This window comes from Balaenoptera borealis (genome assembly GCF_965194805.1).
Source record: "Balaenoptera borealis genome assembly, chromosome: 1".
Classification (NCBI taxonomy): Eukaryota; Metazoa; Chordata; class Mammalia; order Artiodactyla; family Balaenopteridae; genus Balaenoptera; species Balaenoptera borealis.
In genome coordinates, this window is record NC_138860.1 from 99,854,131 (window position 1) to 99,867,766 (window position 13,636).

At 40.7% G+C, this 13,636-nt stretch overlaps 1 protein-coding gene across 19 annotated transcripts in view; it reads left to right on the plus strand.

The window, feature by feature from the left end:
- Positions 1-13,636, plus strand: part of VAV3 (vav guanine nucleotide exchange factor 3) — a 513,627-nt gene that overhangs the window by 163,591 nt on the left and 336,400 nt on the right. For all 19 annotated transcript variants that reach the window (XR_014242136.1, XR_014242137.1, XM_082383492.1 and 16 more), the window contains exon 3: positions 13,520-13,578. Coding sequence is in view for 17 of the 19 variants with exons in the window: in XM_082383492.1 (XP_082239618.1) it covers positions 13,520-13,578 (59 nt within the window). In the remaining 2 variants the exon portion in view is untranslated. The remainder of the gene's footprint in view (positions 1-13,519; positions 13,579-13,636) is intronic.

Here is a 13,636-nt window from a genome sequence, read left to right on the forward strand (position 1 = left end):
CACGAGGACTGTGTCTTTCACCTCTTTGTAGCTCCCAAACCGTGTATCATCAGTGCTTTCATATGGGAGGCAGCATGTGTAGTGATCAAGAGAGCATGCATTCTGGGTCAGATCACTTGTGTGCAGGTGTTGGCTTTACTGCTCGCTGCCTCTGGAGTATGGCCTCTTTAACCTCTCTGTTCCTCAGTTTAGCTGTCTCTCAAATGAAGATGATGACATTATCTTCTTCATAAGGTTGTTGTGAGCATTTAATAAAGTGCTCAGCATAAAGATTGGCATCTATGGGTGTGTATGTGTGCATGTAAATATATATAATATATAATAGAACTCAGTTGTTTACCACTGTTATTTTTGTTTGGATGAGGTTAACTTTAAATCCATATAAATATTTATACTTCTAAACAGAGAAGTAACCCTTAGAGAAAATAGAATACTATGTTTCCTTACAGTCTACTTAATTACCAACCAGATGGAGGAACATGAGCCCACGGGCTCTAGCTTTGAACAGTCAGACCCTTCTAAGTGGGTTCTGTTGTGTTAACTGCTTCTCTTGTGTTCAATTTGACAGTACAAGAAAATTTTACATATAAATTAATTATTTCTGCAGCTAAACTGTATGCTCTGAGTTTCAAACAAATAAGATGTGGAAATAAGTTAGAATTAATTATGATCATAAACGTTTTCTTGGACATTTTATTATACATGAATTAGTGCCTAAATGTGACAGAGCAAATGTACTAATAAATTTTCATAAGCAGTTAGCATGACTGCATAATGAGGCAGTCCTTGTTTAGTAAATATTAATATCTTTGTTACTTGTTGAAATTTACATGGGCTTTTATAGGTGGTTACTTTAATAGTATATGTTTCCTGTTTGTTTATTGTTCAGACAAAAATATGCAGGAAGTTACTGTTATGACAATGTTTATATTTTCATATGAATTTGAACTACACTATTAAAGGAATTGTTTTATGCTATGAATATACAGGATTTATATTTCCATAATACTTTGTGTATTGTAACCCTGAAAAAGGTTTTCTGTGAAAATATAGTCAAGGTTTCTATTTTGGCAAAATAAGGAGAAAATAGCCCGCCCTTGCTTCAGCAGTGTGATGGTGAATTTAGTAGCAGGTGAGTTTAGGTGCTACAGTTGTTCGCATGGTGTTAGACACAGCCGAGGGTTCAGTGGAACATGGAGCATGGTTTAGCTTTTGAGGTGGTTACACTCCTTGTGGATCAAGATATCTGCGAATCAAGGAACACTATAAGTCAGGTCACAATCAAAGGCCCAACTCTAAAGGTAATGGCAGCATCATCTGCTTTTAACAGATCTGAGTATTCAGATCTGGGTTCCAATCTAGGTTCTGCTATTGGCTTATCATGTTCCTAGAAATCATTCCACTTCTGAGCCTTAGAGGGTTCTTATTTTATTAAAATTAGAATATCACATAACTCATAGATTTTATGAGAGTAAATAAACCTAAACACGTAATTTAGTGCCTATCTTAAGCACTTAATGCTTATTTGCTAAATTAAAGATTAAAAAACATACTGTTTCTGCTTGACTTTAGGGATTCAAAAAGCTGTTCTAGTATCCAAGCTAGTGGTTTTCATCCTTGGCTACATATTATAATCACCTGGGAAGCTTTTTAAAAGTCCTGATGCTGGACCTCTACTGCAGACTGAGTCATATTTTATGAAAGCAAGGTCTGGATATAGGTGTTTTTTAAAAGCTCCCCAGTTGTTTCTGACTTTGAGCCAGTGTTGAGAAACATGGGTCTTAGCCATCTGAGAATCACATTTGTGTAGCTGTCTTACCTTACTTGAATATATTCTGAGATGCCCTTGAATGTCTTCCCTCCTTCACATCATAGTGCCCCGGGCCATGCTGTGTGCTTTGTCACCTGAACTTTGAGTTGTCTCTCTTCTCTAGTCTCCATTCTAGCAGTGTGTTTCTCTTTCAGTTAATCTGTTGAACAGCCAGCACAGTTACAGTGATCCTAGAAAACAAATCTGAACATGTTACCGTCCTCCTTAAACACCTTGCCTAACTCTGTGGCCTATCAAATGCAGTCCTAACTTCTACATGGCCATTGGCAGCCTGGATCTAACCCACCTCAGGACGCCTGGGAAATTGTACTGTAACTTGTCAAGTCTGATAAATGCGGTCAGGTCAGAGGGGAGAAGCCCTTGTCGGAGGCAGATATTTGGGAGCCCATTCTCATCACAGTCGGACCGGCTCACAAACTTGGTGAGTTTATTGATCTCTGGAACTCACTGTCCTTCCCTGTTTGGGAGAAAGAACAAGAAGAAATAGGGTTAGAAATAAATGGAAAGAAGGAATGATGTTAGACATTTTCTTAGTCCATTTAGGGCTGTTATGACACAATACCAGAGATCGGGTGCTTTAAACAACAGAAATTTATTTCTTACAGTTCTGGAGGCTGGGAAGTCCAAGATCAAGGTGCCAGCTGATTCAGTGTCTGGTATGGACTGCTACCTGGTTCATAGATGTCTTTTCGCTGTGTCTTTTCATGGTGGAAGCGGGGTGTGAGCTCTCTGGGGTCTTTTTTAGAAGGGCACCAATCCCATCAGCCTTCATGACCCAATCACTTCCCAAAGGCCTCACAGCCCAGTACCGTCACATTGGGGATTAGGTTTCAAAATATTAATTTTGGGGGGATGCAAACATTCAAGCTATAGCACACACTAAAAACATTAACGCTTTTGTGTGAAAAATGCTGGAATGGAGTGTCTGCTCAAAAGAATCTAAAAAAGTGGGTACATGTATATGTATAACTGACTCACTTTACACCTGAAACTAACACAACATTGTAAGTCAGCTATACTCCAACAAAAATTTTAAAAATCTCATTAGAAATTCAGATCTCAACTCCCATGTCCGTTCCTCAGAGAAGCATCCCCTGAAGTCTTAGACAAAGACTGTCTGTCCTTCTGCTGTTACAAGCCCTGTACATCCTCCCTCCACAACTTTTACCACCTGTGTAATGGCTTACCTGGATCTTTGTGATTATTTCCTTGTCTGTCTCCCAAGCCCACTGCGAGCACATTGGGCGCAGAGGACTTGACCGGCTTTCAGCGAGTGTCTGCGGGGCCGAGGCTGGCATGGGATAGGTGATGAATGTCCTGGTGGGTGACTGTCAGATTGGCAGGTGGAGAGAATGATCAAACAATTGGCACTTATAGATGGCGGGGAAATGTGAAATAGAGAAGGCTTGTGGGGAGGGGCAGTTTCCTCCTCCCCCGGGGGCTCCCCACTCCCTTTCAGGGTCTCTTTAGCACTCCCCTGGTTCTACTAAAACGGGCCCTGGGCGTCCAGATGTGTAGGCTCTGGCTCTGTTTCGAGCACATCGAGCTGTGGAATTCGAGGGGGCCGTGCCACTTGTAGCTACAAGGTTTGGCCCAGCCTTTTCTTCACTATGGATCTGATTCCTTTTCCTGTATACTGTGAGCGCTCGGAAGGGTTTTGTCTGGACTTGGGCTGTCTATAGCCATTCACTACATGTGGCTCTTGAGCACTCGAATATGCCTTGGTTGAATTAGATGTGCTGTAAGATACACACCAGATTTTGAAGATTTAGAATAAAAAATATATATATATAAGTCTTGTTTTTTATCTTGATTACATATTGAAATGATGCTATTATAAATATATTGAATTAAATAAGGTATAAGATTAAAGTTAATTTCACCTGTCTTTATTTTTTCTAATGTAGCTTCTTAGAATTTTAAAGTTATGTGTGTGGCTCACATATTTCTAATCGTCAGCTCAGGTCTAGAAACTCTGTTTCTTACATAATAAAGAATGAGTTTACCTGCTTTTTATTTGCTCAAGCACGTATGAAAACGAGCATTTCCAAGCGGTATGAAATGACCAGCGTTACCAGACCAGCCAGAACAAAAACACATTTTAAGGGCCGTCATTTTGTTCTCCTAGTCCTGTAGTTCAAGGTGCAATTTCTATTAGATGATTTGAAATATGAGACTAACTTTTGCAGACATTTCCTTCCGCTCTGTGAGCAGTCTTGCGGTAGGGACTAAAGATGGAGCATCTCCAGGCTGGCAGAAAGGGACATGTTCTACTCCACCGTTAGATCTGTCATCCTGGCATTGCCTGTTTGTTCCTGAACTCCATGTGATTTCAGCCTTTAAAGTGGGAATAGCCATGGGGGCAGCATGCAGGAAGCAGACATCTCTGCGTGACTTTGAAAAAGTGAGCTGGGTTTGGAAAATATGTTAACTTTGACCCAGCTGAATGATTTGTAGGCAGCTTTGAAAATTCATTCTATTTTCCAAGCCCCTTAAGTCACATAGAACTCTCCCAGTCTATTTTTGATCTCATAAACAACCTGTCCTCTGGCCTGATACTAACACATAGGACACATCTGTTTAAAGTGAGTTGTGTGAAAGCCACAGTGGGTTCTTAGTGAGCTGGTAATAACACTGCTACCACCTCAAGTGCTGAGCTAGAGTCATTACTATAATTGTACAGTGAGTAATCAGTGTTTACCTACAGGGCCCATAACTAGATTCCCTTTTGTAGTAGTGAAGATATTAAAAGTGCCACATGAATTTTGTAGATTGTATCTCTACTCTGTGTAAAGGCAGGGAATGATTTGCAAATCTGATTACGTTTTCAAACTGAAGTATTTCTTTTTAGTTGCCTACAAAAAGTTGAATTCTTTATTGTGTACTAACTTCGACACATCCTCACAGACGAGTGTAAATTTAGCAGAAGCAGTATTTATGTTTGTTCTGATTTCTAACTAGAGAGTTGTGCTTCCAGACACCTAACTCTGCACTGATGAATTTCAGGTTTCATCTGCTTTGGTATTTGGACCCAGGGGATGGTTAGAACAGTGTGTAAGAAAAGTTGTAACTTCTTTTTACTTGGTGTGAGAAAATCAGCATTGCTGGTACCAGTTTGATTTTATCCTGCCTGCTCTTTAGTCTGAAAGTGTTCATTTTGAAACCACCTCTGTGAATTTTAGTAAAAAGGATTTTATGATCTGCTAGAATTTACATGTATGGAGTAAATTCTAGGATCTGTCTGGGTCACAGCAGGCAAGGTGGTTGTATGGGGCTGAACAGGAGATGTGGGGAGAGTTGGTGGCAGGGGAAGGCTGGAAGGGGGTGGGGAGCAGATCCAATCAACTGAAGGCTCTGAGTGTACTGCTAAATAATCTGATCTCTGCATGAGGGCTAACATTTAAGAATTTTAAGGTGGGCAGAGTGGTGATGGTGGTGTGCTCAGACTGACAGTTTTGAAATGTCATACAACCTCTATGGTAGCCACGTAGAAGATGAAGGAAGTGAAATTGAAGGCATGGAGATGAATTGGAAGGCTTTTCCAGTGATTGAGGCAAGAGATAGAGAGGACCTGGACTAAGGCAGAAGCACAGGAAGAGAGAAAGAGTTGGATCTGAGAGACATTTAAAAGGGTGAATTGGTAGGATGGGGTATGAAGGGGAAGTGCCTGTCTAGAAAGTTTCCTGGCTGCCTGGGCAGGTGAGGGAGAGGAGTGAGACTGTGGGCTCATTGGGAATAGGGAGCAGAAACAGGTTTGAAGGAAAGATGCTCTATTTTGGGTCTTCAGGGGCCAAGTGTGGAGGCCGAGAACGCAGAGACAGCAAGACCACAACGGTGTTGAAGTGCCTCATGAGACAAGTGCTGGTCTGTTTGGTTTAGAAAAACTTTGCTTAATGACCTCTCTCTTAGAACCTGAAAGCTATTCACCATCAACCAAATAAGGAAAATATTATTCAGGAAATGGCAACTACAGAGAGCTTCTCAGAGATTAAGGGGCAAGTGTTCTCACTGGAGCATGTGATGAGGGAGGGGGTGGAACCAGAGCCTGGTGGTTCTCACTCATCAGACCTCTTTTAACCTGCAGAGAGTCTGGGAAATTCCCTGTTGCCCTTCAAGATGCAGCCCAGGGTCACCTCTTCTAAAGAGCCTTTTGAGCCTCTCTGACTTTGTCCTTCAGGCTGAGGGGGACAGCTGGCCTTGCTCGCTCCTCTGGGCTATGGATGTACTTTGTGATACTAGGTCTGTGTTTCCACTATCCACCCTTGTGGTCTTTCCCAACAGATGGTGGGTTTTTGAGAGTAGGAATTATATAGTCTCCATTTTGCTATCCTCAGTATAACAAAACGGAGTTTATCAGGTGTATCTAGCCCATAGTGAGTGTTGCATAGATGTTCCCTGAGTAAATGCAGGAGATTCATGGGCAGGATGGTGAGTTGGAAAGAGCAGTAGCCTGGGTAGAGGAGAAGGCACCTGGGTTCTGGTACCAATTCTGTTGCTCTCGGTTCTTTGACCTTGGACAAGCTAGTTAATTTTTCTGGGCCTTGGTTTTATTATAGGCAGAGAAGGAGATGGAATGAGAATCTAGGAAATCCATGAATGGTCTTCAAGAGGTCCCTGGATTTCTTGAGATGAAATGCAGAATTGTGTATACTTATATGTCTATGTGTATCTGTGTATTAGTATATACAGCCTTCCCTGCCCGCCCCCCCGAGGAAAGGACCAAGAACTTTCATCAGCCTCTCAAAGAATCACTTGAATAAAATGTGGGGATGGCTCTAGAATTTCTGTATAGGATGGAGTTGGGAGGGATCGTCATATGGTTGGGGGTGGGGATTCAGCTAAAGGACTTGTCCTGAAATTGTGGTTAAATGACAGACACACTCTAGTTACATAGATTTTTTTAAAAAATTATTTATTTATTTATTTTTGGCTGCGTTGGGTCCTCGTTTCTGCGCGAGGGCTTTCTCCAGTTGCGGCAAGCGGGGGCCGCTCCTCATCGTGGTGCACAGGCCTCTCACTATCGCGGCCTCTTCCTGTTGCGGAGCACAGGCTCCAGATGCGCAGGCTCAGTAGTTGTGACTCATGGGCCTAGTTGCTCCACGGCACATGGGATCTTCCCAGACCAGGGCCTGAACCCGTGTCCCCTGCATTGGCAGGCAGACTCTCAACCACTGCGCCACCAGGGAAGCCCTAGATTTTTATATTTATTGGAGGCAGTGAGGTGTGGAGAGGATGGGGACTGTGGGGCGATGTGTGCTGAAGCTTCTCTGAGCCCATCTCTTTGTACTGTCAGTTCTTAGAGCTCTTGTATGAGCTGGATGTGATTCTGGTCGTTACTAGTGTTATATCTTCCCGAACAGACTAGGCGTGGAACGTTTGTTTGTTTTTTACTAAAATTCACTGTAGCAAGGTCAAATGCAATTGTTTTTAGGCTGTTAGACATACTTTGGTATGACAGGAGTTTATATTTTTTATTTGATTATTTTGATTAAACATTAATTACACGGAAGCAGAAAATGAATACTAAATAAAAGAAAAACATTCATTGTCAACAGTCCTCATTTTTAAAAAGCATAGTGTTACAATTAGACAAGCTTAGCAACTGTTGGCAACTATTAACAAACGCTAGCCATCAAGTACTTGAATGTACAACATAATTTATTAAATGTATTCCCAACCATTAGAAAGCTTTCTTTTGTATCCTATGATAACTTGAGGTAGACATCACATGTTATTTTCTGAAGTGCTTTGCAAAGACCAAATCTTACTTTACCAATGATGATGGTGGCAACAATGGCATTAGGAAATAGCAGTAGAAGTACAGGACATTCTTCTGTGGTTACCCAGCTAGTGAGAGGTGGAGTTGGGATGTGAATCCAGAAAATTTGAGTCTTAACCTTGCATCCTAACCAGTCTAGTATATGACTTTCCTAAAGAGAGGTTCTTTTTCTCAATAGAGCTTTAGAAGCCTCAAAATAATACATACAGAATAATTCTTGCATTTATGATCAGTATCAAGGTCTGCACAAACTGTAATTTGGACCACTTAAACCCATATAGATACTCTACTCTTTTGAACAATGCAAATGAGTTTCCCATAGTTCATAATCTTCTTGATACAGAAGTAATGTTTTATTCATCTTATCTGGTTGTACTGCTTTGTTTTACCCACAGAAGAAGTGCTAGGGATGTTTTTCAACAGCCTTCTATAGTATTCAAAGCAACAACCAGCTATTTTAGGAAAGATGTAAACATATTGCTAGAAATGACACTGAGCTGCAGTGTATCCTAATGGGGTAATTTGCTGTGTGAGATTAGAATTGCAAAGGAAATTAAGATAATGAGTTCTGTTGATTTCCTAGGAGAAGGTGAGATATATTGTTAGCCTGAAACTCACCATCTGGTTGGATTTAGAGTTAGGCTTCATTGGCAGAGAATCAGATGCCTGGGTAATACCAGGTCTCTGGGCTGCTTCTGGTTGCACCCAGTCTAGTCTACAGGCCTATCCTTCTGTCTGAATTACTCAGCCCAGCACTCCCAGGCCCACACTTCCAATTACGTCCTCTAGGGCTTGGGTTTTTCCTCCATGAACCCACAGGGCACTTGCTCTGAGCCTGTAGGAACCATGATGCAGCATCCCTGCCCATAGCTTCAGCTGCTAGATGGTAGCTTCGTGCTGTGGTGCTGCAATGCTGCAGACTGTTCTTGAACTGCCAAGCTTGTCTGGTGCTTGGGGCTCCAGCCTGAAGCCACCTGATTGCCCTTTTCGAACCTATCTTCCTGGAAGAAGAACTTCCCCAGGAACTCCTATTGAATCCAGAGCCCTGTTCAGGAATCTTTATAGCCTTCCCATTGGATCAGGGAGAGAGTTAAAAGATAAAACTTCAGAGTAGAGAGCTCAAGGAGGTAAAGCCATAATTAATTAGTACTTCTTGGCAGACCTGTGTGCTGGTCCCCGTGGTTCCTTGAGTTCTTCTCTATGTCCATGGCTTCCTTAACTCAAGACCTTGGAAGGAGCTATGGCAAACTGCCTCTGCACGGTTGACTTGCTTTTCTCACAAACTATGATATCAACAGCACTAATGTGCCAGATAAGCAGAGGGTGAGAATTAGCCAGAAGGTCTCATGAAGAGAAGAGTTAAAATGGGTAGCTTTATTAGTGTACAGTGTTGCCATTCAGTTTTGGCAAACTTTTTATTTCATGGCTTTTAAACTGACTGATGGGGATGGAAAAAATAAAGAGCCCAAACTAAATAAAAATTATCATTAGGAGGAAAATTTTGATGGGGAGGGGCGTGCCACTGTGTACGTTGTCTCTAGGTTTGAGGAGATAAGCAACTCTTTCTCATACTTAATATTTAATTTTCATAATGGGCTTCTTCAATTACTCATTCATTCCTCACTTGTGGCAGGCTAAGCTCTTTACATATCTTTACACATCCCTAATCCTCACAACAATTTTGCAAGGTAAGTAGTAGTCATTCATTTGTTTGAGCAACAAATATTTTTGTGTTAAGTGGTTGTTTGGAGGCTGGCTGTGAGTGCAGTGATGGGAATAGAACAGTGAAGAAGCAGTTTCCCTGCCCTTAAGGTATTTTCCATTGTTGGATGGGAAAGACAGACAAACAGGTCATTAGAATGCCTTGTTGTATTCTTATACACTCTTCAGGGGTAATGTGAATTTGTACATATTTATTGAAGAGCAATGGTTATACCTAGTCAGCCCATCTTGGAATCCTTCCTATAGAAATACCTGCACGCAATTGAAAAGGTATTTGGCAAGGATGATAATTGCAGCATTGTTGTAGCAAAATGTTGAAAAAGTTCACTGGCAGGGGAAGCGTTAAATCATTATGTTATATACAGACACTGGAATGTGATACAACATTCAAATGAATAAATGAATGAATGAATTCATTAAAATGAATAAAGATCTGCATGTGTTGACACCACTATATGTGATATGTTGTTAAATGACAAAAGCACGTTGGTAGAGAAATCTGTTTAATAGAAACACATTACCTAAAACAATAATCATAAAGAAAAAGAAAAAAACAATTCTGCAAGAGTCACACCAGATTCTTAGCTCTGGTCTCCTTTAGGCAGAAGGCGAGAGAGGGGTGTGTGTGCGGGGGCGGGCAACTTTTATGTATTTCTGTATTATTTCAATTGACAAGATAAACACAAGTCCTTTTGAAATATTTTAAACAGCAGATAAATTTTGAATAAGGGGATAGGTGCTAGGGCAGAGTTATGTCCAGGGTCCTGTGGGGACAGAAAGAACCCAGACCGGAGGAGGGAGATGGTCAGAGAAGGCTCTGGGTGGGGACCAGTCTGGCCGCGTCGAGGATGAATGTAGTCAGGCGTTTGGAGGGAACAGAGGACGAGGGCTTCCTGCCTGGGAGCATCCCGGAGCACTCCGGGTGGGCGGCAGTGGAGCTGGCCCCTCTGTGCTGTAACGGCCGGCCCAGGTGGTCCCGGGTTCTTCCTCTTTCCTCAGCCTCCACCGGCCCAGGTGGTCCCAGGTTCTTCCTCTTTCCTCAGCCTCCACGGTGTGTCAGCCGCTGTTCCTAAATACTTCGCATATTTCCACCTCTTCTCTAGCTCTCCTGTAGACCTCTCATTTCTCACCTGGATGATTGAGAACCGCCCCCCACCCAGTGGGTCTCCCGGTCCCTGTCTGTATCCCATGTCCTCCTACCCCGGTCTGTCCCTCACTTTGCTGAGTGATCTTCTAAAAATGCAGTTTTGACTCTGCTATCTTCCTTAAACTTGTCAATGACCCTTCATAGATTCTGGGCTCTAGCCCACCCTTCTAAAGCAGACACACGGAAGCCCTGCTCACCTCTCCCACCTTCCTCGCGCGGTAACTCTTCTTCCTGTTATCTGGAATTTTTTCATTTCTTTGCAAATGCCACTCTTCTTATCAAACAAGGGATGGATGTAGGTAGAGAAAGTAAATCCATGATGTGGATTTAGTAGTTGGTTTTCAGCCTATTAACTTGCAAACATTCTAACTTGTTACCCCCCTTTCTGGGAGTTAATGTCCATATGTCATGTTATTTGAGGCAACAATTTAGAAATTAAGACATTTCAAGGCAAATAACCTTCTTACCGCCCTTGAGGCTATTTTCTTTTGTAAATATACTTGAACGGATGTTTCTAACGACAGGTCATTCTCCACACAGAGGACTTGAGAATCTGGCATTAATTTGTGTACTAGTCTATTCCAAATCCGGATACACTCCACCTTTATATAGAATACACACTGTTCTAAAAACACTACATTGACCAAACAGTCCTTATTTGCTTTGGCTAAACTTAAGAGTTAATGGATGGACTTGATGTACAATAAGATAGATACAAAACTGAGTGATAGTCCCCTGAGAGATTCACTTTAAGACATGCTACATATTATCCTTCAGTCCCATCCACTGAACTTTTATCTTTATGTTATTTTTCTATCATTGAATAGACTATATAATCCTTTTAAGTAAATAACAGTTGGTTTCAGCTTGTTAATTTTCAGAAATGTTTGTACTTACATTCAATGCAGGAGTGAAATGATAGACTATTGTCTCGCTCCCTCTGGTGGACAATTGTATTAAACAAATCAAACTACATATAGTCTTGTGTGGCTGGGACAGGTTGTGACTAGTTCTGGTGTTTTAACATTTGTGTTAAATAATAGCAGTAGTAAAACACATAGCAGTACTAATGCGGTTGCTATTTCTCTTGTTATTGAGTGGTGACACTGCTGTGAAAAAACGAATTAGAAGCCGAGTTCACCTCATAACTTTAGAACAGTGCTACATCAGGATAAGGCTTATGCTGAAATTCAACAATGTAGTTAATTCAGCAGTCTAAATATTACTCCACAGATTATCCTGGAATCCTCCAATAGCTAGACTTTTCACTCAATAATGCATATTTTTGGAAATTTAGCAGATGATTATTTTTATCTTGAATCAGTTTATTTTGATAAATTTATTATTTGTTCGCTCATGATCTTCTGAATTTACAGACTCACTGAAGATGCTTTATCTTTCTTATGGAAATTAATCGATATCAAGTGTTACCTAGGTGGTTGTTTTTTGCTCTTCAGCAAGGTTAAACCAGAAAGAAATTGCATAAAGGCTTTCGATTAGATTAAATTTCATTTGTATATAATAATAATTTTATTTTATATATTAATAACAGTTCACATTTGTTGAGTTAAGCATTTGATGGGCATTGTGTCATTTAATTTTTCAGTAACTCTGTGAGGCAGGTAAGTAGTTGTTATTATCTCCATTTTATAGAGGCTGGTGAAGGTGGGCCTAGCTCATCCAGGTGTTCTCAGTTCAGAGTTTGTAACCACAACAATATACTGCCTCCTGAAGTAGGTGATAAATAAGTATATGTGTGGCTAATACCCTTATGAGACTCCTAGTACTGGAAACTTTACATTTCCATCTTTGAACTGGGGAATTCAAAGACTACCTCAACCTAGAGATAGATTTTTACCTTTTCTCTTTCTGTTTTCTCATTGTGAATAGGCCTTGTAGTAGAACGTATTTACGTTTTGTTTAGATACTTAAGACAAATTATATCTATTATCATAGAAACAGGTTTCATGAGAAAAACACATTTTAGCTCATTAGCTTCCTCACTAAGTCTTTGAAAGAGATGCTGTTAGGTGTAAACGTGGGAAGGAAGGGTACAATTGCTATGTACTAATGCTAAAGCTCTAGCAGGGCACATCGAGGGTTAGGTACTGAAGATCTTTATGAAGAATTTTTGAAACAGATACAGATAATTAAGGGTAATTTAGGAAATTCCTTTTCTGAAAATATTCAGAATTAGAATAAGGTAATTTTCTTGAAGTTGGCAATTGTAAAGAATAGCTACCATATAAATGCTTTACATGTATTATCTTTTTAATTCTTATAATAAGATAATGATTGTTAATAACCTTACTTAATTATTATAGGCAGTATCCAGAAGAGAAAGCTGAGACCCAGAGAAGTTAAGTAGTTTGCCCACAGATATACGGCTAATAAATGGTGAAGTCGGAATCAGAACTCACATGACGTGGTCTGGCTGGAGAGCCCACCCTCTGAACCACTTTGCTATACAGCAGTGCTGTCCAATAGAACTTTTTGTGACAATGGAAGTGTTTGATGTCTGTGTCGTCCAATGCAGTAGCCACTAGGCACATGGGCTACTGAGCACATGCAACGTGGCTAGTCCAACTAAGGAACCCGATTTTTTTGTTTTTAAAATTTTAATTAATTTAAATTTAAATGGCCTCTGTGTGGTTAGTGTCTACTGCTTTGGACAGAGCAGCATTACAGGGTCTTTCAGATCATGTAGTAGAGGAGACATGAGAACTTTAGAATTACCCTAACTCCTTGTTTTTACTGATCAAGAAACTGCAAACCACATGGTTAGTAATCTGCTTAGAGTCAGAAAATTAAGGAAAGGGACAAAATTATAAGTAGAGTCAGAAAATTAAGGAAAGGGACAAAATTATAAGTAGGTGTTTATACTTCTCAGTTACAACTCTTCCCTTTCTGCACTTTGGTGACATGTGCAAACGTATGTTTCCACTGCTATTGTTAATATTAGATTGTAAAACTACTGTTTTTGAAAAAAAATATTTTTTTCTGAAATACACGTCCAATGAGCCCTTTCCTCTTTTCTCAGGTTATAGAAACATTATCGCGACTCTCTCGCACACCTGTAGCGCTGGCCACAGGAATCAGGTAAGCTAGCTTCTCTGTGGTTCGTGTGTCCTGTTCAGTTCAATGAAGTGATTGTTTA